General features: G+C 41.3%; 2 protein-coding genes across 5 annotated transcripts in view; one reads left to right on the top strand and one right to left on the bottom strand.

Moving 5' to 3' along the window:
• CUNH4orf45 (chromosome unknown C4orf45 homolog) overlaps positions 1–12,627 on the top strand; it is an 84,456-nt gene extending 71,829 nt beyond the window's left edge. Inside the window, exons 4-5 of the mRNA XM_019534545.1 lie at positions 1,845–2,007; positions 12,448–12,627. Coding sequence (XP_019390090.1) covers positions 1,845–2,007; positions 12,448–12,474 — 190 coding nt within the window. The 3' untranslated portion in view covers positions 12,475–12,627. The remainder of the gene's footprint in view (positions 1–1,844; positions 2,008–12,447) is intronic.
• FNIP2 (folliculin interacting protein 2) overlaps positions 6,969–23,780 on the bottom strand; it is a 63,884-nt gene continuing 47,072 nt past the window's right edge. For all 4 annotated transcript variants that reach the window (XM_019534542.1, XM_019534544.1, XM_019534540.1 and 1 more), the window contains 8 exons: positions 23,349–23,437; positions 22,335–22,481; positions 22,043–22,212; positions 16,904–18,272; positions 14,654–14,810; positions 13,346–13,546; positions 10,825–10,940; positions 6,969–9,356 (listed from right to left, as the gene is read on the bottom strand). In XM_019534542.1, the coding sequence (XP_019390087.1) occupies positions 9,278–9,356; positions 10,825–10,940; positions 13,346–13,546; positions 14,654–14,810; positions 16,904–18,272; positions 22,043–22,212; positions 22,335–22,481; positions 23,349–23,437 (2,328 nt within the window). In that variant the 3' untranslated portion in view covers positions 6,969–9,277. The remainder of the gene's footprint in view (positions 9,357–10,824; positions 10,941–13,345; positions 13,547–14,653; positions 14,811–16,903; positions 18,273–22,042; positions 22,213–22,334; positions 22,482–23,348; positions 23,438–23,780) is intronic.

The raw sequence follows: 23,780 nt of genomic DNA, 5'->3' as shown, positions 1-23,780 counted from the left end.
CTACTACCTTAGCATACAGTAACTTCCCCTCACTGACTGGTGTTTCTAATATCATATTTTTTCACATGCCCCCCTCTGATAGGATACTGTTTTTGAGAAGGCAGAATGCAAAGGGCGAGGGTTTTTTTTCCAGAGTTAGGGCCATATGCAGTAGGGACAGACCCCAGTCTTCAGCTCACTAACCCTCCCTTTGCTACTCAGGAAAAAGCTAGTTTTAACCCTTTTACAGCGAAATTGGCAGCAGCTCTTGAATGTTTAGCCAAAAGCTGGGACCGTAGGTACTGCTGAACACTGGACTGCAGAGGCACGTCTAATAGTCTCAAAAGAACCGCGGTCTGAAAGGCTGTGAAATAAGAGGAGAGACACTAGGAATAAGTCACAGACAGCAAAAAATGTCAAACTAAGGATAGCTTGAATATCAAGACCATTAAAAAGGAGAGAGGGTCATAAACACATACTGTATGAAAAACAACTAACAGGAATCAGGTAGATCAGTGGTCTCCAACCTTTTGAAGTACCAGATCACTTTTTGAATTAAACTGCAACATAGGATCTACTGTGTGCCACCCCCCACATTGCCCAGCAAGTCAGGCTGTTGGAAGGGAAGGCAGACCGAGGCCCTTGCAGTGAGGGAGGGATTGAGGCAGGGGCAGGGATGAGTGGGATCCCAGCCAGGCCGGGTAGTAGGATGACTGGAGCCCAGGAGGTTCGTCCAGGTGCGGGGGTGGGCTTTTGCTGCTGCACGCATCCCGGTGGAGGCCTGGTGGGCACATGCCCCACCCCCCGATCTCTTTGTGGGGGGAGGTGGCTGCCTTTGCATACTGGTCTTTGCACCCCGAGCCCTGCTGCAGCTGCCCTGGGAGTGCCACACTACGTGTCCCATCGCTGGGCTGAGCCATATCCCCTGCCCACCCAGTAGTGGGACGCACATGGTGTCGTGGTGCTCCCGGGGTAGCTGAAGGGCTTGGGGCACAGCTCAGGGCACAGCCACAGCCACATCTGCCCCACGTAGATTGGGAGGGCATGTGCCCCCTGGGCCTCTGCTGGGGTGCATGCAGCAGCGGGAGCCTCCCGGACTCTGATCGGTACCAAGCTTGCGTACTGCCCAGGCTTGATCTCAACCTGGGGCCGGGGGCTGAGCGCATGCACATGCACAGCTCCCCCAGATTGAGATAGACTGTCAGAGGCTCCATGATCGGCCAGTCTACTGTGATCGACTGGTTGGTGACTAATGAAGTGGATTCTGATGGGTCATGAAGTCAATTGACTCCATTGGTGCTGCCTGAATACAAAAGCTTCTGCTGCTATTCCGGGCAGCACATCAACTGCCCTATTTAAAACATGCTCCCCAATTTTGGAAGGCTAATTATAGGTGGAGGATGTGTAGTATGTTAGTAAGTAAGGTATTACATAGTTGGCTCATCTTGTATAAAAGCATTTACCACCATTGAATAGTACAAGATACTACACGCTTCTGGCTAGAGCATGGTGTTTTGACTTGACAAACTGGGGTATCTAACTTGAGTCCTGTATGAAAGCACCAGACCCTAACAGGCCTAATATCACAGTTACACGCAAGAGGAAATCTAGGTTTAAGCATTAGGACTTTTCAGATATGCCTTCTATTATGGCAGACTGACAGATTTAGACTTGTATCCATTCCTTTTTCATCTTGGGAACTAGAATAAAAGTATCAGTAGAAAGAAATACCTAGTCAAGTCTTTGGACGCAATAGCTCTTTTGTATTAAAATCTTATACAAAGATTCCCATGCTATTCTGAATGGGTCACCAGGAGTAAACTAAACTTTTTGGACCTGATTGCATTCTGTCTTTAAATTTTTAGGCAGCCTCCGCCAGATATTCTTGACAAGCAAGGCAACAATGCCAGGAGTAGGCTTGCCTGGAATTGGACAGACTATGAGGACTACAGCCATCCGAAAAGCAAGTGGAGTGCAATGAGGGAGGATAACCATACTTCACTAGCACCTTTGCAGCCCACTGTAAAGGTAAGATTCTTCTTCTGCCAGAAGGATGGCTGGAAAAAACCCCCACACCAGAACTATGGCAGTGGCTCGATCTCCATCTAATTTACCAATTAAGCAAAAGAAAGTTACAGATGGAAGTGGGAGGCTGTATAGTATGGCAGCAGTTTAAAGCGGGAAACAATATTCCTGCTCAGGAATCATGCATGCTCTATACTAGAGGAAAAATTTAGCTGGACATGCAGCCTTGAAATTCAGGTAATCAACACTGCCCAGCCATTACCCTCTAGGGAAATCAACAGCCTCAAAAAATTGTTCCTAGCATCTGTAGTAGATCCACAATCCCTTCCTATTAAGGGATCATAGTATCAGCAGTGACAACAGTTTATATATTACTGGAGCATTAGTAACAAGTAAAACAAACGAGGCCTTATCTGGGCCTATTTGCTTTGCCCACACAGAACCAGGGCATTAAAATAAAGCTCTCTAACAGATAAGAGCCAATGTGGTTGTTGGCAATGGTGGCATTCAGCTGCCAGAAAAGGGCAATCTTTTCCTTCCATTTAGACACTCCAGTCACTTTTGGGAGGTGAAATTTGAATTAAAGTACCCTTGAATTATTCTTCTTCAACTACAAGCATCCGTCTCCATAGCCAGAATTGGAACTTGGTTTTCAGTAGGAAACTTTTGTCTCAGTGTAGATTCTTGCTATCTATTAAAAGGGAGTTGGCCAGATCATTCTGGGATCATTGCGACTCAACACAAGAAATCAACTTTATATGAGATTACATTTATTTCTAAACACTTGACAGTCATTCATAAGCTGTCTAGCATAGTCTTGACCTTGAGTGATTTCTGGACAAGATACAATTCACTACATGCATCTCAGACTGCCTTAGGTCTGGGGTTGTGCCAAAACATATGCTTGACTACTGCAAGGCTGTTTTTCCAGCATGCGCACTACTAGCATGTGGTCATTAAGCTAATTTCATGTGGGATCAAAAGCATCATAGATCAAAGTTTTGTGCTTTGTTTACTAAACCACCCAACTCCCTTCTCCCCACGTCTAAAAATCATGTCTTGCATTTTCAGTTCCACCCTATTGCTCTTCCTTCAAAATGGTGTTTAGACAGATGACAGAAAAGAAAGCATAGATAATGCATCACTGGCTAGTAAACTGACTGCCTCCAACCCATATTTTATTAGATCTCCTGTACTGAGGCAAAAGAGTCATTCTCTATATACACTTTTTTTCTTTGTTTTGAACCAGGATTGGGTCACAGACAGGAGCTCATTTCTACCAGTAAGATTTTCAGAGAAATTCAGGAGTGTGTGTATTCTGGCCTGATGGCTGGAGAGCTTCACTGTGGGGCTTCTCCTGGGATCACCCCACCTTTCAGGGATCCCATTAATTCGCAGCTTGCTCCCTTGTCTGCCTAGTGCTGGGGCAGACTGTCAATCAGCAGCTGGTAGCTGCCAAAAAGCAGCAGTGGACACAGACAACCCCTCCCATCCTGCTAATCAGCTGATTGGCAGGATGGGTATGGAGGGATATTTTCCCTCCGCGTTCTGACTGCAGAATAGCCTCTGCCCCTTGCACTCCTTTGCGCCAACCTGGAGGGATGTGGTCACGGGGGCCATTCTGCCACAGCAGCAAGGCCCTGTGCATCTTGCTGCTATAGCAGTGGATTGCCTCGACCCGCACCACTTGGACCGACTCGGAGCAGTGTGGGCGAGGCATGGGCATCCAGGGACAGTTGCCTTCGCAGAATTTACCGGTTATGTTGAAAGAGGTGGGAAAAAATATGTACGCAACGATCAGGCTGGGTATTTGCCAAAGGTAGGATTATTTGAGGGGGATTTTCAAGAAAAGTTATAAAGCGGGATGACAAGAGCATCAAATAATGAAAGCAAGGATTATAGGGAAACATTACACATCCAAACCATAAACACCCAAACAGTAGATTTATTGTTGTGTGGATGTTCTCTTCAGTTTATTCTATTTTTATTTAGAAGATGCATCATCTCCTATTTTTACTGCTCTAATAGAATTGTTACCACCCAGCTATACATTTGCTTTTTGCCCGTCTCCAAGTCTTCCCGTCCTTAACACCCATTTTCATTTGGAAAGCTTCCTCTAAAATAACTGCCTTTTATAAAAGCAGGGTGTAAAGGCTGATGCATTAGCTGGACTTTTGTGGTTTTAAGTCACACATGCAAATGTGTTTTATGTATTTATCCTAAGCCTAACTAAATCTTTATGCGCCATGAGTATGGATGTACCAAATTCATGATTGCACAATTTTCATGGAAACCATGAATTTGGCCGGGCTCTGGGAAAAATGAAAGGCTCTGTGAACAAGTGGCAGACTTGCTGCAAAAACTTACTGAAAATAAAGGAGCCAGCAGTCTTCGTGGTGCTGTGGCCTGACTGCTCAGACCACCAGTGGGGGGAGGAGGGGCTGCCATCATGAAGGGCTGACAGCAAGATGACTGATGGCCCCACCCCTTACCGCTGACTGGCTGAGGGCTACCTGTTGTGTGGCCCTGCTCCCCTCCACCAATGGGCAGTAAGGGGCAGGACCACATGGTAGACAGCTTGCAACCAGTCAGCGGCAAGGGGCACGGCCATATGATGGACAACTCTTGCAACTGGCCAGCGGCCTCCTCAAGTTAGGAGCCCGGAGGCAACTAAGAGACTCGGTGCAAACTGAAGGCTGGTTACAAAATAAATACTTCAAACAAAGGAAGATGCAAATCAAGGTTATGTATCTGTGTGAGCAAACTTGACATTCTTAAATCTTCATTCTCATAAGCATCTTATTTTTAAGACAAAGACAAATTAGGTTTAAACAAGTCACCATGTACACAAGAATATAAAGGACAAGTTAATCAGTTTTTTCCCAAAAAGTATGCCCCATGCCACAGTAGGCAGAGTAAATGAAAGTGATGGTTACTTCAGCATGCGCCTAAAGAACAGAGTTTGGTACGACTATACTAAACACTGAGATTTTAAAAAGGAGGAGCAGATGCTATTTTAAGGGCATACACCTTGTGAGCATCTTGCTATGAATTTTTCTTCTTGTCCTTTTTGTCTTAAGCTATTATTAAAAGCTCATATAGTAGAGGAGAAAATAGTTATAAAAATATACATTGGGCTATACCTTAGATTTGCAAGCCCAATGTAAGGGTTCAAGAACAATCATCTTTAAGCATAAGCACGAGCTGCAAAGTCCAACAAATTTAGTCTTCTGTGCAGTTTCCATTTAAGTCCTCATACTAATCTGGGGCTGCTAGCCTCAGACTGCTCAGGAAAAGACCCTCTGGATAACTTCTAGCTGGGAATTTTTAGAAAGGGACTAGATTTGTCAAGAGAAACTTGCCCATAAACAATTGGAAGTCATGTGGGCTCTATTATTCATTTGGTGAAGCAATAGAAAGGTAGTCCCTTGTGTTTACACACTCTTTCAGCTTCTTATGCACACACCACAGTACCTAAATACAACATACCATTAAAAAGGGATCAAATAAATAGCCAATCAAACTGTATATGGGAGGAGCAAGTAAAAATAGTCTGAAAGCAGTCATAAAGTGTAAGAGATTCTGACTTTTCATCTCAGAACCTAGTTAGTGAAGACATTCACTCAGTTTGTGTAAGCTCCTTTTTCATCTCTTTGCAGATAATCTAGAAGGTATCAACCACTTGTCTGGATATAAAGCAGGGAGGGGTTATTCGGGTAGGGGGTTAAATGAGCCTTTCAGCTTTATGAAGCCCACCCATCACAATTTCATACACATTGCGGCAACTGTCTAATCTTTGTTTAGCCAAATGTATCTATCCATTCAGGTTTAAATCCAAGTTCCACCTACTTAAAAACAAGAAATATATGTACTGAGTTTACAAAAGATCCATACTACTAATAAACAACAACTTTGCAAACTTGAAGATTTCAGCTACATTTTTATTTCATTGTCAGTTTTAAACATTTCCCCTGTACATTCATTTCACTTTTCATTCTATTAAAAATACAACAGAAACATGCTATAAAGATGTCTGACACAACATTTGTACATACTTACCACTCTGTCATGCTACACTAACTTTTCTGAACAGCAAAATGCTACAAAATATTTAACAGTTAAGACTTACGAAGTTGAAGAAGCCCTAAAAGGTGGTATCCTGTCAACTGAGGTAGTATATTTGGTAGGAGGGAGACATTTTAAATTCCTTTAGTCTAAAGCCAACTTTTTAAAGAATGGTACAAATTAAAGTATTTGCCTTGGAAATTAAATTTAGAAACTAAAAAAAAGAAAAACTATAAACAAGACGGTCTACTTGTGTAATCTGTGAAGAGCAGCAAAACATTACAGGAAAAAAGGAGCAAGTATAATGAAGAAGTTTTATCTTGGGCTGAACAAAGCTGAATGCTTTAAACTCAATTTACATTCCTTAAATTAAATTAGAAACTTATCAAAAGGCAGAACTATAGGATTAGGTAGGAGAGGACACATTACTACTGAGCAAGGTGCCAATCTTACAAAAATGATGGGCATCAGCCAACCTTTGCCTTTAATGGGTTTCTGTGCAACAGCAGAGGTTGGCTGCCTTCATCTCTTTGTAGAACTGGATCCAAGTCACACCAAATCACAAGCCCCTTTTTGTTTCAAATTAAATTGGAATTAGCCTTTTACTTAATTACTATAAAATAGCAGGAACATGAAGTGAAGTGAGGTGAGTGCATAAAAATATGAAACATTTTTATACTCTTAAGCAGGGATCCTGGTTCCCTCTGAAAAAAATAAAATCCCCAATTTCCAGATTGAAAAAGTAAAACAAAATCCACATTTTTCCCTGATTAAAATGGAGTGCTACTAATATATAGCTATATACAGTGGCATTTCATTTTAATCAGGGAAAAATGTGGATTTGGAGTTACTTTTTTAATCCAAAAATTGGGATTTTTGGTTTTGGGTTGGTTTTTTTAAAATCAGAGAAAAACAGGATCCCAGCTCATAAAGGAAGGCGTTTCCCATATACATTTTCAGCATAGGGGGAAGTTTGGGAATAGCTGCATTCACTATGTGGATCTACTTACTGTCAATGAAAGTTGGCCTGGTGCTTGCAAGCAACCGGTTGCAGCGTCCATGTTTGGTTTTAAGCAAAGGACAAAGTGAAGGGTAAGCAGCTCAGGAGCCAAGCAGAGGAAGCAGATTTCCTCATGTACCAGCAATAGGAGATAACTCCACCTCAGGAATATTGTAGCCTCTTTAAAAAACAAGACACTGGCTAGACATATTAAAACACAATACTAAGAAAGGAGGCACCTGGAATGTTAGGATAGAGAACCCAAACTTAAGAAACCATTTTAACTTTTTAAGAATCATATCTGCAAATGAAGAGGGAGTCTTCTAGCTTGGAAACGAGCCTTTTGTAGAGAAGCTTCTCATGGTTGTGGTTCCATCCCTTGAGGAAGGGAACTCTGTAACAAGTATGATGGCATTTCAGTCACATCTGAAAGCAAAATGAAAAACCCCCATAATAGCAACATTTGCCTCCTTTTAATGACTGAAGATACTCAGTCATAAACATGTAAACACCAAGGCAGCACAAAGCCAAACTTGTCTCCTGTATTTCTTTCCTAACACTGGAAATTCTGGAAACAATGAGTTAATGAAGCAAAAATAAGGGGGGGAGGGGTGTCACAGATCTAAACACTTCCTGTGCAATGCCCAAAACATCCTAGAGCACTTGCACTCTAACACTACTTGGGTGTTTGCTTTTCTTCTTAAAAAGTGTTATTCCCCTCTGTCATTTCCTTGATCTCCAAATGTCATGCACTGCTTCACAGTGCTTGATGCAAGAGAGGAGGAGGAAGAAGAAGAAGAGTAATTCACTATATAAATTAGTTTTTGAAATGGGGGGCTGCTCAATTCACAAGAGATTTATGGAGGTATGCCTTTAAGTCTAAAAAGGCTGAAAACCACTGGTTTATAGACTGTATATAAAAAGGTATCTATGCCCGTGTCCAGTTTTCTTCTTATGAAACAATAAAAAAATGGATTTTATGAACTATTTGACCTTAAGGGCAAGTTTCTTGCCTCAAGGCTGTCAGTCCAGAAGAGATCAGAAGGCACCAGGATGATAGTGCAAAAAAGTTCTGTAGAATGCTCACACGGGTGACAAATCACCATGTCTGGGGTTTTATCCTTGTACAATTCATTTAAACTTAAACTGCCCCTTCTAAGTGAGAATAAAGGGCAATCTCCATCTAATAGCTGGAAGGCCAAAACAGTGTTATGGACTAAAAAGATTTTTTTTTTTGGAATAAGTCTGCCTCATGTGGATATACATGCTCATCAACCAACTGGCATCAACGCACCAAAAATATATCTGGTATCATGTTGTACATTATCATATCAAATGCAAACATCTCAGCAACAGTAACATTTGATGAAGTTATGATCTGGGATTGATTACCAGATTTATGGTCATACAGAAACCCAAAAAAAGACGGGTACTGCATTTGCAACAAATGTAAACTTGTAGAAGAAATTCCATAAGGCTTCCCAAAACACCCTCTCCAAAGGCTTTCATCCCAAACTGAGATGTTAGTATTTATCTGAGCTCATTTGAAATCCTCATCAGTAAAACTAGAAGCAGTTGCAGCTTTCTTAGCCTCTTGTCTTTTTAAAAAGATGACAAGAAAAAACTTCACCCACAGACAGACACCCCACGCACAACTCAGATGCTGAGTCCACATTCTTGTTCTGCACCGGCCACTTCTACAATATAAAATCATGCTCACATTCTGCAAAACTTCATGTCCCATCCAGCACGCTTGTGTATAGGAATGCTATATACATAGTTTACAACTGCTTTCTTCCCTCCCACCCCCAATCAAAGCAGCACACAGAAACACCACACTATCACAAGTGCAGCATCACAAGAGCCATCCTATCCCGTTTGTTCTTTTTAATGCTACTTCATGTCTTGGAGCAGCATTTCTGCTGACAGTTCAGTTTGCAAAAGTGTTTGCTTTAGTCTTTTTTTTTTAATGAAAGGATACAGTCACCTTCCTGACTTGTTAAGTCAGAGGTGATTTAAAAAAAAACCTGAATGCCTTTTACATCATGTAAACTGAAGTTCTGTGATAAAAATGTCCAGCATCAGATGGTGATGGAATGCAGTCGTTACCAGCTTTTGTCACTGTTCCTCTTTACCAGCACTGGCATCTCTGTCCTTCTTTCAAAATTTCTGTATTTTGCTTGGGAATGACTACCCTGAGATTTTAACTTATAAGAGTATTTGAGCAACATAAGGAGAGTGAGTGCTTGCTATAGCAGCCAACAAAGGCAGGTCATTGGATTCAATCCTAGAATTTAAAAAACAAGAGAAGCTTTTCAATATACAATCTACTTTGTACAGAAAAAAGTATACACACACACATCCTTAGCTTATAAACTGCTGAATTTTAAGAAGTTGAAGGGACGGTTCATCAGTTTCTATTAAATAAAGTGAATGATAATAAATGGGTCTAGATATGCTAGGTTAATATCACAAAATATTCAAGTGACAACAGTATGACCCTCTGTGGTACGTCACCTTTGCTTTTTTAAAATATATCATTCACTAGTTTGCAAGATTCCACATTCAGTCACCTGTGCTATTAGTCAGGTTCCCCTACATAAATATGAAACTAACAGCAACTTAAAAATAACTAAGTTTTATGCAAGTCTTATTATACACACAGAAACTCAGGAAGCATGAAACAATAGTTTTAAGAGGTGCAAAGCAAGAGGTTCACATTGAATTTTTAGTATTTTAGGATAATAAGACTTTTTCATTCTGCAAGGATCCACACTGAGGATCCCTTCTGAATGCACGGGCTTGAAATATGCTGCCATTACAGTATTATAAGAGAAGCAGTTTGAAACAGAAATCAAAATATGTTCTTTCTTTTTCAGTTGCACCACAGTTCAGAAAGCATAATCCCATTCATTATGATGTTCCACTCAGGGTATGCAATATTGGACTAATTTGTTAAGGCACAGAGTATACTACCTATTACAGGGAGAGAGAAAGGAAAGGAGCAAGGCAAGGAAAGAAGGGGGGGGGGAAGGGAAGGACCAGTAGCCACAGCATTGCAAATTGGAGATCTGGGTCCCTTCCCAGTTCTGCCACTAATCTGGTCCAGAGTTTTCCTTGTCCATAAAATAGGGATAAAACTGATTTCTTATGTTAAGTGCTTCAAGATTGGCTGCTAAGTCAGAAGCTATGAGAGCCAGGTGTCATCACTGGTGTTTTGTTTGTATGACATTCTGATATTATATACAGGATGACATATACATATATACACACCCGTCAAGCAAGCATCCTTCTTAGGTAGTAGCTGCTGAACACAGCATACCTCTTTTCATTTCCCCACACCTGCCTTTTAAAATCTGAAACAATACACCTCTTGTCAAAAGGAACCTCAAACATTTGGTGGAACTGCTTCTCCTAATCCCTTAACTTTAATACACAAGGGGGGAAAATATCAGACTAAATGAAAACAAAATTAAAATCTCAGCTGTTCATGAAAGATGTCATTTCTACTCCAAGTAATTGAGAAGGACTAGAGATTTATCCTTACTGGCTGAACTGTAGACAGTTCAGCGAGTTCCAGATGGCTCAGTGGTACATACTTTCACACTTTACTCGTGTCTCCCTCTCTCGTATAAGTCTAATGAGAAGCAAAAAGCAAGCCTGCTCGTTAAACAGCAGGCAGCATTCATGTTGTATAGGGACCTTGGTCACTAAGGCTTGCCAGAAATTTATTGCAGGATTTATATCTTACTCACCCCAATATAATTCCTAGCTCTTTCACATGAACTCTTGTATGTCCTCGCAGATATTCTGAAAGCATTTTGCTTTTGAGATACATCTCCTGTAGTCTATCCTCCAGATGCATTATGCACTATAAAGAAATGCACCAAAAAACCTTAGGGATTCAGTATTCATGTGAAAGCATTATGAAAACATAAACGTTTATTTTAACACCTATACTAGTAGGAATACAGTGACTGCAGTATAACAACACAGGAAAAATAAGCAAGTGGCGTTCTTAAGCTGCCAACCACAATTTTAAACAAAAAAAAAGTTTTTCTTCAAAGGATTGGAACAGGCTGTTTTTCCTGGCTAGCAACTTTAGTATACAGCAGTCAAAGAAACAAATTAAATTCCCACTGAAGCTGATGACAGTCTTTTCACTCATTTAGAAAGGAGCTGGATTATATCCAAAATGATAAAAGGCATTTTGCTAAGCCTGAAACCTGCATACTTGAATTAGTGATTCTTAATTTCTCAGACACTATTGTTTTTCTAAAATATCACCCAACAATCTTTCAGTAGTGTGAGCTTGAACAACCCAGCTGAGCCCCACGTGGCATGGCCTCATTGTGGGTATGCACAGAGTCCCTGCACTGCTGTAACTTGCCCAACTCTGCAGGCCCTATCCAGCTCACAGGCCATATGTTGCCAACCTCTGTTCTTAAAGATAAATGTAAAAGTTGAACATAAAATGGAAACTTCATTACTCTGGGGATCTGTCCTTCTTGAGAAAATTAAGGTTCATCAGATAACTGAGAAAGCTACTGTCTTAATGTGCTTTGACAGGAGTGCTTTTTCTCACTGTTTACCATGTAGAGCAGTTTTTGAACCCATTATAAACAGGTGAGCAATTATTTGGGCCCATGCACCACATAGGGAGTTTTGGAGAGCTGCTATGGGCCAGGTCAGCACTCCCCTCCCCCCTGCAACAGCTCACCAAACCTCCATATGCGAGATGGGGCTGCAGGTAGGTTGTGGGGGGGAGGAGGAAAGGGAAGCTGGTGTTGGCACTGCTGGCAGCTTCAACAGAGGCAGCTCAGCCAGGGCCCCTGCTACCACCAGCACCACCTTCAAGCCGCCATTCTACCCTGAGGATGTGCTCTGGCAGATGCCTCGAGCCCCAGCAGGAACCTGCAGGCAGTGTGCACAGCTGATGCTGGCATGTGCTGTTTCTGGCACACTGTGCAGGAACTGGTCTAAGCTGCAGATGGGGCCAGGATGCCCACCCAGCATGATGGAGCAGCCAGAGCCCACCAGCTTCCCATGGGCCAGATCCTATGACTTTGCAGCCGCGGACCCATGGGCCGTATTTTGCCCACCCTTGTATTATAAGGTGTCTTATAGTCCCAGTTTAAGAATATTTAATAAAAATCAAGTATAATGTCAAAAGCTGGATTTGTATTTCAGTTAGGTTTTCTAAAAGCACTAATTTGCCTCTTCCTTTATTTTAGTGTGCTAGTGATATAGCTGCTTATATACTTTTTATACACTCATCAGATACATAATGGCTTCTGTGCCACAAGGTGAACAAGCTTTAACCAATGTTTTAGTTTGGGATACCATGTGTATTAAATTGTGGTATGTTTTCTCTGCAGCAATTGCCAGCAGCAAAATCAAAGTAATTCAGCTCGACATACATGCTCCTGAAGATGAAAACAAGTTTATGCAGAACATCATATTATGGAACATGTAATCAGCTGACAGGCAACAGCAGCAAGCAACTTCAGGCCACATTAAACTTTAGAAGCACACTGAAAGAAAACTGTTCTTGGGTGTCTGAATTTCTTTTAATACTATATGTGGATATGCAACAAATTCTACTAATTTAAAAACTAATGGGAAGAGACTTATGCTTGGTAAGCAATTTTTTATATATACATATATATTTTTTTTTAAAACAAGAAAAAGATTTTAAACAATCAAATTTTGAGTTCATAATTGTTCTCTCATCTTTATCAAGGACAGTGAGCCAAGATTTTAATTATCTGAATAGTAAAAGAAAACTGGTACTGTGAAGTAAGAAGATAAGGCAAGCCGAGAATATCTTAATTTATACAAATTTCAAATAGTTTCACTAAACAAATTATAGGCCAGTATCATAATATGGTGTCAAGTAGGGCACCATTTACTTCCTGCCTGACCTATGCCTTTGTGTGAAATGAGGCAAGGTACGTGGGACAAATGCTCCTCATTCGTAAAGACTAAATAAAACACTCAGGTGTGTGCCTAGAGGCATAAGCAGCAAAGTGGCACCACCTTAAAACTGCACCTCCTTCATGACTGCTACATCAATGGAGTGAAAAAGTCACAAATCAGTTTTAATATGAGAGGTAGCAATTCTAGAAGAGGAACAGGAAAGGAGTGAGATTTTAGACTGAAGTTAGATTTACTGTTGTCAAATTCACAGTTAATAGCTAAAGTACCTGAAAATAAACTATTTGAAAAAATCTGACTTTGAAACATTAACTCCAGTTGTCAGGAAAACACACTCACAAAGTCAGCTGGGAGGTTGAGTCTGTAAAGCTGTAAAATGGATTGTAGTAAACTGGACACTTGATTGGAAACCAAAACATCCTGGCCTAGCTTCATATTGTCCATCATCTTTCTCTGGCTTGTTGCCACTTGTACGTTCCACTTATCTGTATCTGCAATGATACAGACAGCTTCTGCTATGGGCTCATCAAGTACTGGATGCTGTAAACAGAACAAAATAAAAACAATTAGTCTTCAGAAGTGAGAGTTTAAAAAAGCCTTTAGACCAAGTTTAAATATTTTTGTGTTCCAACAGCCAGAAAAACCCCACACATTAAGCTGGGCTGAAGTTCATGAATTTCAGCCTGAGTAGCAATTTGGGGGACAAAGTGAAGAATATGCTGGTTAGGTGACTGCTATAATCTATGCATCTTTTTAAAAGAGGAATTCAATGCAATCCTGGGCTTCGCCGTTAGCACAGATTCAACAAGCTTTTGCATCATAGGGAAGAAACAAAGAAATAGACCCAGGGTTACAACTCAGGCCAGTTTGTTCCATGGACAAACTTCTGCTGTCAGAAGAGCAGATAGCAGTTTCATTAAACACAAACCTATTGCAGTAGCACAATTCTTCTTACTGCTAAAAGGAGTGGATATCCATCAGTAGGCAGTAGGTCATAATAATCTTTATTCTGTCTTTATAGTGCAACTATAAAAGTTAATTTAGTGGCAAACTGGCTACAGTAAATTACACTTTGAACTACATTAGGGTAAAAACTGGAGACTTTTGCATGGTTTAATTCAGCACATAACACAGCTTGTATTTAGCAGCCAACTGCTCTCTGCAGTCATCTGTGCTAATGTCTGGCAAAAGCTGAGTCCTTACAAGATATTCTATCACCATGGCAACGTGTACCATAGTAGGTGGCTACTGCAGTAGCAAGCTTACAGCCACCTGCAGACCAGCCTTGTTTTGTAAGCTGCAAAGCAGTCAGCCTGCCAATGTAACTGTAAAGTGAAGACAGCTCAATATTATGTTTTTGGTATCCTAAAGAATGCCAGACTTGTTCAACTCTAAGTAAGAAGTTACAGATAACTTCCCCAATTACTTGGAAGGTAAGACCAAGACTACAGGTGAGAGCATCTTATCTGCAGGCAAGCTCCTCCCATATTTTCTGAAAGGGTCACTTTTCCAAGCCATGGGAAGTGTAATGTCTCCAACGGGGTGATAAACTGTTATTTGGCTGAACACGTCTTACATGTTCCCAATTAGATAACATAATCCTTGCTATTAAGAAGTCAGTGGCTTGGAGCAAAAGTATCAACTTACATGTACTGCATGAAGCAAATCTGCTAGTAGACACTGCCTCAGCTTTTCATCACTACTTATTCCATGCAGTACTAGATCAGGCATGTAGGTGGGACAGTAACCACCGAGAAGTGACCTTCCAAAGTTTTTCACACTCTGACTGCTGAGTGTGTTAGACCTAAAACACAGAAATATAAAGTTCAATCAAAAAATTAAAGGATGCAGCCACATTCCAGGCACATGGACATTTGCTCACCATATTTGTGACCAGCTTTTCAAGCCATGAGACCGATATAATTCTTCACGTTGCTACTTGGTTTAGAGCTACAACATGAATTGGGTCTCACATTCACTGTATATTTCTATACCCCTTTAACATTTATACTGAAAATCCTTTGGCATATGACAATAATCAGTAGTAAATGCAGCCATACAAAAGGATGAGGAATTGAGTTAGTGCTGCTGTTGGAACTTTAAAATCCACTCCCCATCATTTAGTTCTTTCGAGTCACATCTACACATCGCTGTGCTTTAGCACTTCCTTTTGGAAGTACTAAAGTATGGCACAGTACAGATGGTTACTGTGACGTGCACATGGTGCATGGGTAGATTTCACTGCTATGTCACTGTAGTGGTGCGCTATACTCAAGAAGTGCATCACTAGTGACATAGCTGGCAATCCTGTGTGGACATGGAATTGCTATGTTGCCACAGGGCAACATGCATCCGCACCCTAGATGCATTAAAGAAAAAAAAAAAGGGTGTGTGTGGAGGGGAAAGGGTAGCACTACACTTTGTAGCGGTCCAAAAATAGAGTGCTATGGAGGCATGCACATGTGCAAAGCCCCCTGGCTGGCCCATGACAAAGTTGCCTCAAAAGATGCACTCTCAAGCCACAATGTGATAACATGACTGCTCATTTTCTCCTCCACCCCTGCCCCACACAGAAGTGACTGGCATCAGCTGGAGGCAGCTGTAGCAGAAAGGAAGCCCCCAGCTACTGGTGAGGGGAGAGGGCAAGAAGAGGAATGCTCTCCTTGCCTCCCCTCTAGTGGCAGGGGCAGAGCTTCAAAGCTCATTGCCTGCTTTGTAACAACTGATCAGTGGTGGCTGCAGACCTGGACATGACAGAGTTATTTCATGGAATAGCTGCACATCAGCTGCTCCTCAGAGTGGGGCTGGTTCTGTAACAGCCACCATCACCACAAATGGACCTATAGCTCCGGTTGCCTCCCCAGCTGTCAGGGAGTTGGCCAGTCTCCTTCCCTTCCACTTGGAGAGGCAGGAAGGAGAACAGAGGACTGCAAAAAGCTGAGGGGGTCCGAGAGACCTCCTGAAGCACGACAAAGAAGTTATTGTTTGAAACAGGAACTTTTTGTGGTGCTACAAGTGGCCCAAACATGCTGATGCTCATTTGTAGAATTAAAGTCTACAATATAGTGCTACAAAAGTAATATGTACCCAAGGCTCTGCTCTAATGGCAGACTACAGCAAGAAAAGCAAGGCAAGAATCTGTTTAATTAATAGCTTATATCCACATCTCCACACACGTAAATCTAAGGAGGCTTCTGGTAAACAAGCTCATTATGCTTTTTCTATCTGTTAAACCAATTTTCAAGCAAAGCAGAGGTCTTGCTGCTAGCATTAAAACAGAATTATGCCTGAGTTTTAGATTTCAGCTCTTCATATATTTTAAGCATTCATACTTTTAGTTTAAAAGAGTTGGGGGAGGGAGGAAGTAATCTTACAATCTCAACTTTTCTCTTTTCCCCTAGTTCAGAAATGTGTTTTACTCAAACTTTTCCAAAGGTTCACTTTCTGGCAGAGTACCAAATGGAAAATTTCAGTTCCCAGGGTGCAGCTTCTTGAGACTTGATGAAAATAATAGAACCCAAATAGTGGACTCTCAAGTCAGTAATGCTGTCTGCTCACAAGATCAGAGCGCAAGGGGTAAAAGCATGGGCCAGCTAGAATTATACTCGTGAAAACTGTTGGAAACTTTTCCTGTAATTGCTACTTTTAACAAGTATTACAAATAAATTCCATTTAAGGACCATATTTACAAAAAGCTGGAAAAATAAGCTCACTGTCTGTCAAGACTTCATGTGTTTCATCCTATTCAATCCTGGACTTACACAGAGACTGCCAACAAGGGACTGCAATTCTTAAATCACACCATCATATCAAGGAAGTAAATGGAGACCCCAGTGCATTTCATAGATGCACTGGGTCACAAAAGCTTTTGACCCCATCTTCATTCACATTTTTTACCTTGGTAAAGGAAGATCTACTTCTGCAAATTCTTTATGCCTCTGGTTGACCTGACCTTGAGGGTGCTGATCATGATCAGGGACATGTGAAGTGCCTTCATCATCACTGTCTCCAAGTGCACTATCTGAACTTTCATTCCTAGGAATGTCTCCTTCGATTCTAATGGAGATTTTCTTTCCAGCATCCCCATAGGAGATATCTTTATGAACTACTTGACTGCAGTCCTGTATGACAGCAGAACTTGTTTGAATAGTGTCAGGGGAATGGCCCTCCAGATTCTTGGAGTTCAGAGTTCTACCTTCTTCCAAGCCTTTTGTTTTCATTGTTTTCTTTTTGTTATCAGTGGGTACAACTACTTCACCTGAGAGTCCAGGAAGAGCAGAAGTGTTCGCTACATGCATTTCAACTCTATTACCCTCAGCCAAGAGGTTATTAAACACATTCTCACTCCCTTTACATGATGGAATCTGTGCATAACAAACATTACGTCTAATACATGGCTGAAAGGGGGCCTTTGAAGATTCAGGTCGATTCTCTGCATTTTCTGCCAAGGCATTTGATGCATTTGATGTACAGCTTATTAGCTCTGATTTTTGTCTGAATGTCCCAAGATTTTCATCCACTTCCTGCTGGCAGGCTTCTATATCTGACTCTGGTGATGTAAAACTACCAATCTGAAAAGTGACCCTTTCTAAATGAGGACTCCTGTGAACAAGCCGTTCAGGACAGGGTACAGCCGATGACCTACCAGATAGCTTTTGTTCTACTTCGCAAAGAATCTGGCTGGGGCTCTTTAATTCATTTATTAAAACTTCCGATTCAGCTGGTTCTTCAAAATGGTAGGATATAGCTCCTGTAACAGTTGCCATCTCTTTCCTATTATCATCCACTGTTCCTTTATGAGACCCATAACTGCCAGTTGAGCTGTCTTTGGATGCAATACAGGGCTCCTCAGTGCTTGCATCTGCCTTTCCTATTACTTCTTCATTCTTTTCTTTTGAAGATGGTGGCACAGCACAGGAGTTTTCTGGGTTACTTACACACCCTATAGAGATACTGTTTTTATTTCCACCATTCTCTTGAGGTAGGATTGGAGGCACAAGAGCAGGTTCATTTCTAACAGTGACAACCACATAGTCAGTTTCCTCCACCTCTCCCTTTTCCAATGCAGTTGTGATATTACTTCCATTCAGCATTTGCTCCCCCTCTCCAACCTTCCCACTCCAGGTCAGTTGATTTTCCTGTAGCTCAGAGCAGCGTATGAAGTATGTGAGCACATAAAGTAAGCGCTGAACCAATTCTTTACGTTTTCCAACTATCACAGTTCGTGTCAGCCTAACTGGAGAGCCTATGGCACCATACAGATCACCTATACAAAGGCATAAAGAAAAGAGATTTACACAGTTAGATAGGATGATATGTATAAAGTTTACAATTAGACAGAGTTTAATTTCAATACATATTACTTCAAAAGAACACTTGTAATTTGGGTAGTTACTTCTTAAATAGTTTGCAAAATGCTTTCTTTCATGGTAAATTCATGAAAGTTTGAAGCTCTGAAAACCAGGCATCCTTTCTTCTATTCATATGCTAGCTTGTTTTCGCACAATTGATTATAAAGTCTAGGCAACTAACATTCCAGCAGCTTTGAAGTGAAAAGGACGGAAGTTTGTTTTAGAAAAAATGAAAATTACAAAAATGTTACTCTGATTTAAAAATGGTCACAAGGAAAAGAAAAAGAAGTCAAGAATAAGTTTAACACTTGACCAAATGAGTAGAATTTTACTGTACTTACTTTCTCTCATACCAAGTTAAGCAGTCTTAGAATTTTGCATAAATATCTACAATTTAAGAATGAAATGCCATTTACCTTATCTCAGAAAACAAATTACTTTCTCTTTAGGCAAAGGATATGTACTTCAATCCTGACGCTACTCAGGCTATTGGGGAAAAACATAACTGATAGTGTTGTATCTATATAAATAGAATATAACACATTGTGTATTTTCACTTAGAGGTAGGTCCCCCAGCCACAGGGTTGGCACCTTTAGGATTGTTTATAAAATTTAAATATCCATTAGCTTTTGTAAGTAAAGAGATAGGGTCTTAGCATTGCTGGCTCCACAAGGAAACATGAGTAATCAACTACCACAATGGAATACCATGTGCTAGGTTTCTATCAGATGTTTCCCTGAGTCCAAGCAGCTTGGTCTGTACAAGTCCACAGAAGGCGGTGGAAGCCCACAGGCAGGGAATCGGCAACATACAGCTCATAGGCTGGGTCCAATCTGCTGGAGCCACTGAATTCAGCCCATGGAGCCAGAGGGGCTGGAGCTGGCCAGTGAGGAGCTGAACTGCTGCTGCTACTTCTTTCCCACAGCTGCCTGGCTGCAGCAGGCACAGCTTCCAGCTGGTGGGGAACTGAGCTTGGGGCCAGCCAGTTTCCAGCTGCACCTCTGCTGAAGGTGGGAGGCAGGAGGAGGAAAATGGAAAGAAATGGGGTGGAGAAAGGTGGCAGCAGTGCAGATGCAGCTTTTGTGGCCCAGCCCTGGCTCAGTTCCCCACTGGCTGGAAGACATCTGCAAACCAGCCAGAAAGCTGGGGGTAGAGATGGGCAGTGGTGACCCAGGCATAGCTGCCAGCTGCCTGGCTTCAGCACGTGTGCAGTCCAACACCCTGCTTGCCCCTCACCGTTGATGTGCCACCAAAGACACCAGCCTGTGTTGGGCTGGGGTTAGGCTGTTTCGGCCTGTAGCTTATAAAAGGTTATTAGCCCCTGCTCTAAGGTAGAGCAAGGCTCGCAGAATGTTTATTATTATGGATGATGTATGGAAAGAATCCAGATTGAATCTCAAAGCTCCACCATTCAAAAGAAAAGTCAATTTACTTATAAGCTGAGCACAGCTGCTATGGAAATCAAATAAGCATGAACCGTATATGACATTATGAAGTAATGAAGAGTAATAAACAAATAAACACCCCACATACACGTACTTTAAAGCCTTAGTCCTGGAAACATATTTGCACATTACATAACTCTAGACATATGAATAGCTCCACTGACAGGCATATTAAAGCGAAGGCTTGTTTGCAGGATTCAGACTTAAGTTAGACTTGATTGCATATAATTAACTTTAAACATATCTTAGAGCAACTTGCTGGCAATTTAACATGCAAATCATAAAATTTCCAGACAGGTCTACCATTAACAGTAACAAAGATTTCTTAGAGTGATAGATCCTCTATGGCACCAACTATTTAGTTGGGATAAAGCTAGACAAGCTTTCAAATGCAAGACATCTGGAATGCAGCGAGCAACCCAAGGAAGAATGTCTTGCATTTGAAAGCTTGTCTAGCTTTATCCCAACTAAATAGTTGGTCCAATAGAAAATAGCACCCTAAGAAATCCTTGCCTCTTGCATAATTTATAGACCATCACAACTACAACAACACTGTTACACTACCATTAACAGCAGATTTCTATCACATATGAAAGACTGAAATTAACTTAAATTTTACCGAAATGCCATGATCTACGAGAACATGGCATGTCTACAAGTTTGTCTCTTTTCAGAGTTATTTACATACCAGTCACCCAAAATATTTTTTTAAGGAAGTGATCTTTTACCAAGAACCTTGACTTTTGAAAAACCAATGAACCACCAGGGGGCAACATTTTACTTCATATTGATGCAAGTTACAAAACATTCATATTTTGGACTATGTGAGAATATAGAACAGAAGAGATAATTTGATATCCAACTACTTAGCTCTGGTTGCATCTTTATAATCTTGGTAGGAAGACCAGATTAACACTACATTTCTGTTATACCGACTCCTTTCTGGATACTATTATTAGCATAAACTTTGTATCAATGTTCCCTCCTTTCCTATGAAAAACCACTAGAAGCTGCTTCTGGAAGGAAGGACCAGATTACACCTTCATTTTACACCACTTTACACCTTCATTCCAACTAAATTTTAGACTCCCCAGTCCTTCGTTCTTCTCCCTCCTGTCCAAGCCAACTCCATTTTGCTCATTTAAAAAAAATCCAGTACATCACTCCTCTTGACAACTCTTCAGTTTTAAAGCAGGCAATGCTAATGCTGCAACTGAAACAACAGTTCTCAGGGTACCTGCATCTCTGAATAAGAGCCTTGTCGCTACAGCCAATAGAATAATATTAGATAACAAGCAGCCAACACATGACCATCAACAGTTCAGTGTCTACATCTCATTTCTACTATGCTGAGTGTTTCTGACTTTTTAACCTTTTTAGATAACATACAAAGAAACTAGGACGAGAAGTATTTTCCAGAAGGTAAGAATAAAGAGCAGGAGTTTGTGCAAAAATAGAATACTGGCATCTGAATACCTATTCTGCAAACAATCATGCCCAAGTATGTTGGTCACTATGTATCACCTGTATCAGGTGCAATTTCTAGAAGGTTGCTATAGGCAGTTTTAGTTGCGTTTCATCAGCTCTCTTTTCACATGCTTCGCATACAGAAGGCATACCATTCCTGGCAAACCTGACCCCAGTTGCCTTTCCTGCTTAGTGCAGGGGGGCTGGACCTGATGATCTTGTGAGGTCCCTTCCAGCCCCTTAGAGTCTATGAAACTGAAGCATTAAGCTAAAGCCAATCCTTCCCCTCCCTCTGCCTCCCCCATCTGAAGATTTAGGGCCAGAGTCTGCAGCTGGGTTTTGTGATACCTTTGTCCTCTTGCAATCGCCTATCAGAGAATTCCCATGGGCTAAAGTTGTCCCTGTTTACCCATTTGCTCTGTAACTGGGCCCTGTTCTTCTTCCTAACCTCTGTCACCTTTCTTAACTTCCCTATTACAGACCTCTGTACATTAGAGCCATCCCTGGAAAGTGTTTCACTGCCACAGGGGCCACTAACAACCCCAATCTAATGCCAAATCTTAAAGCTGCTGTGCTGGACCAGGTCCAACTTTGAGAGTCAGTGATCCCAAACCAGTTTCCAGATATCATGCCAGCCCCAACTTGTAGGGAGATGAAGTACATGTATTTCATTCTTGTCTGCACTTGAACAGCTCCCACATAAGAGGCGTAGAGCCACAGGGAGGGTTGTTAAAAAATATCCGATTTAAAAATAAGAAAGTTTGCTACTGACCAAGCTGAGCCCAGAGAGGGTTATAAGGATGCGATTTTGCCAGCATGTTCACAGACTGTGATGTGCGTTTCTCAGAAAAGGCTTTTATGGGAGGATGATCCACTGGCATTACAGTCGGGACCCATGCCAGATGATAAGTCAGCACCGCAGTTAACAAAGCAGCAAAGAACCTGAAGGAAACAAGCAAGGTAATACCAGAAAAATATCCTGCTATGCCCATATCAGCATGCTTTTCATTGCATTTTTATGCAATGGATGACAGGTTCCTGAGAGGCAAAGGGAGGAAACATACTGGTTCTTATTGATGTGTTCTATCAGAAGCGTAAATTCCTTAAGAAATCGCTGACATAACTGGTTCTTTTCCAGCGTGCTGGACATCATGGTAAGCCACACAGGTTCTGCGATTCTTGGAACTGAATACAGGTTCCAGATTGTAATTCTGTCACAAAGAAAAAGAATGAAAAGCTAAGTTAACTGTGTGCAGGAAGGCTGCCAAAATGAGTAGTTCCAGTTCCTCTTCTACAGTCTCTTTGAGCTATGCAGATTTTTTCCATGGTCTTCTGCAGAACACTTTTGGACATCTTATCTAACATGCATCATATTGTAATCAATAGTGTACTACATAAAACAATATCCACTACAAGACAAAAAAGTTGGGCAGTGCATCTCAGCAAAATCTAAATATCTGTGCTGTAGATGCATTAATAAACTGGAAAATCATGCACCAAGCTAAAGTGGTTCATTTTACATAGCAGCTGCTCCACATACAAGCAATGTTTACTTCATCATACTTTCTGGTACACAACATCAGTGTGCAAATTGAAACTACAGGAGATTTTCCCTAGGAAATTCTGCCTAAAAATCTTTACAACATAAGAGAAGTTGTGTATGGAAAATCCCTGTACAGGGTTAATCCAAGTATGTTGTACAGATGGAAATCTGTACAACATGCAAAGAAGTTGTATATGACATGAGGAAAATCCCTCTGCCAAACACCTAAGTTCATGCTCAGTAGGAAGTTCTACTGTCTCACCAAAAATAGTTAAGATTAAAAAAGTCAAAAAAACAATATTAGTTTCCTCTTAATCTTATCATCAGAAATGGACAAATAATCTCCGCTGAAATTTTCCAGTGGAATTTCAGCTGTACTCATAAACCTGTCATAAGAAATCTCAGCCAAAGTGATTCAAGCCTGGAAGATGTACAGGCAGCTGAAAATGGGGTCTTGCAGTGGGAAGCACTGGGTAACCTTAACTACCAGCAGGGCTATCAGCTCAGCCAATAATTAAATTCAGCTGCAAGTCACCTGAATTCTCCCAGGGCAACCATGACGCGGCTGATATAAACCTGCACTCTTTGGCTGGATTCTGCTATCTTCCTACAGGAGATCATTGCCTAGATGAAAAATAAGCGAGAAAAGAAACATTCATAAAAGCTTCACGTAATTTACCTATGTAAACACAAAATTGACGTATACTGTCATTAACAAACTGCAGTGATGCAGTCACTTAGGAAAAGGCTGCTCCCAGTCCACTGCAGGGCCACTTAAGACCAGTCCAAATATGCAACCACATGTGCAGGAGAGGAGCCAGGCAGAGCTATTTAGACAGTACAGGCATTCCTCGGAGATATTGCGGGTTCGGTTCCAGACCACCGCAATAAAGCGAATATCGCAATAAAGCAAGTCACACAAATTTTTTGGTTTCCCAGTGCATATAAAAGTTATGTTTACACTATA

This window comes from Crocodylus porosus, unplaced genomic scaffold (assembly GCF_001723895.1).
Source record: "Crocodylus porosus isolate Cpor-Errol unplaced genomic scaffold, CroPor_comp1, whole genome shotgun sequence".
Lineage (NCBI taxonomy): Eukaryota > Metazoa > Chordata > Crocodylia > Crocodylidae > Crocodylus > Crocodylus porosus.
Note: the sequence above shows the minus strand (reverse complement) of the source record. Positions and strands in the feature narration are given on the sequence as shown.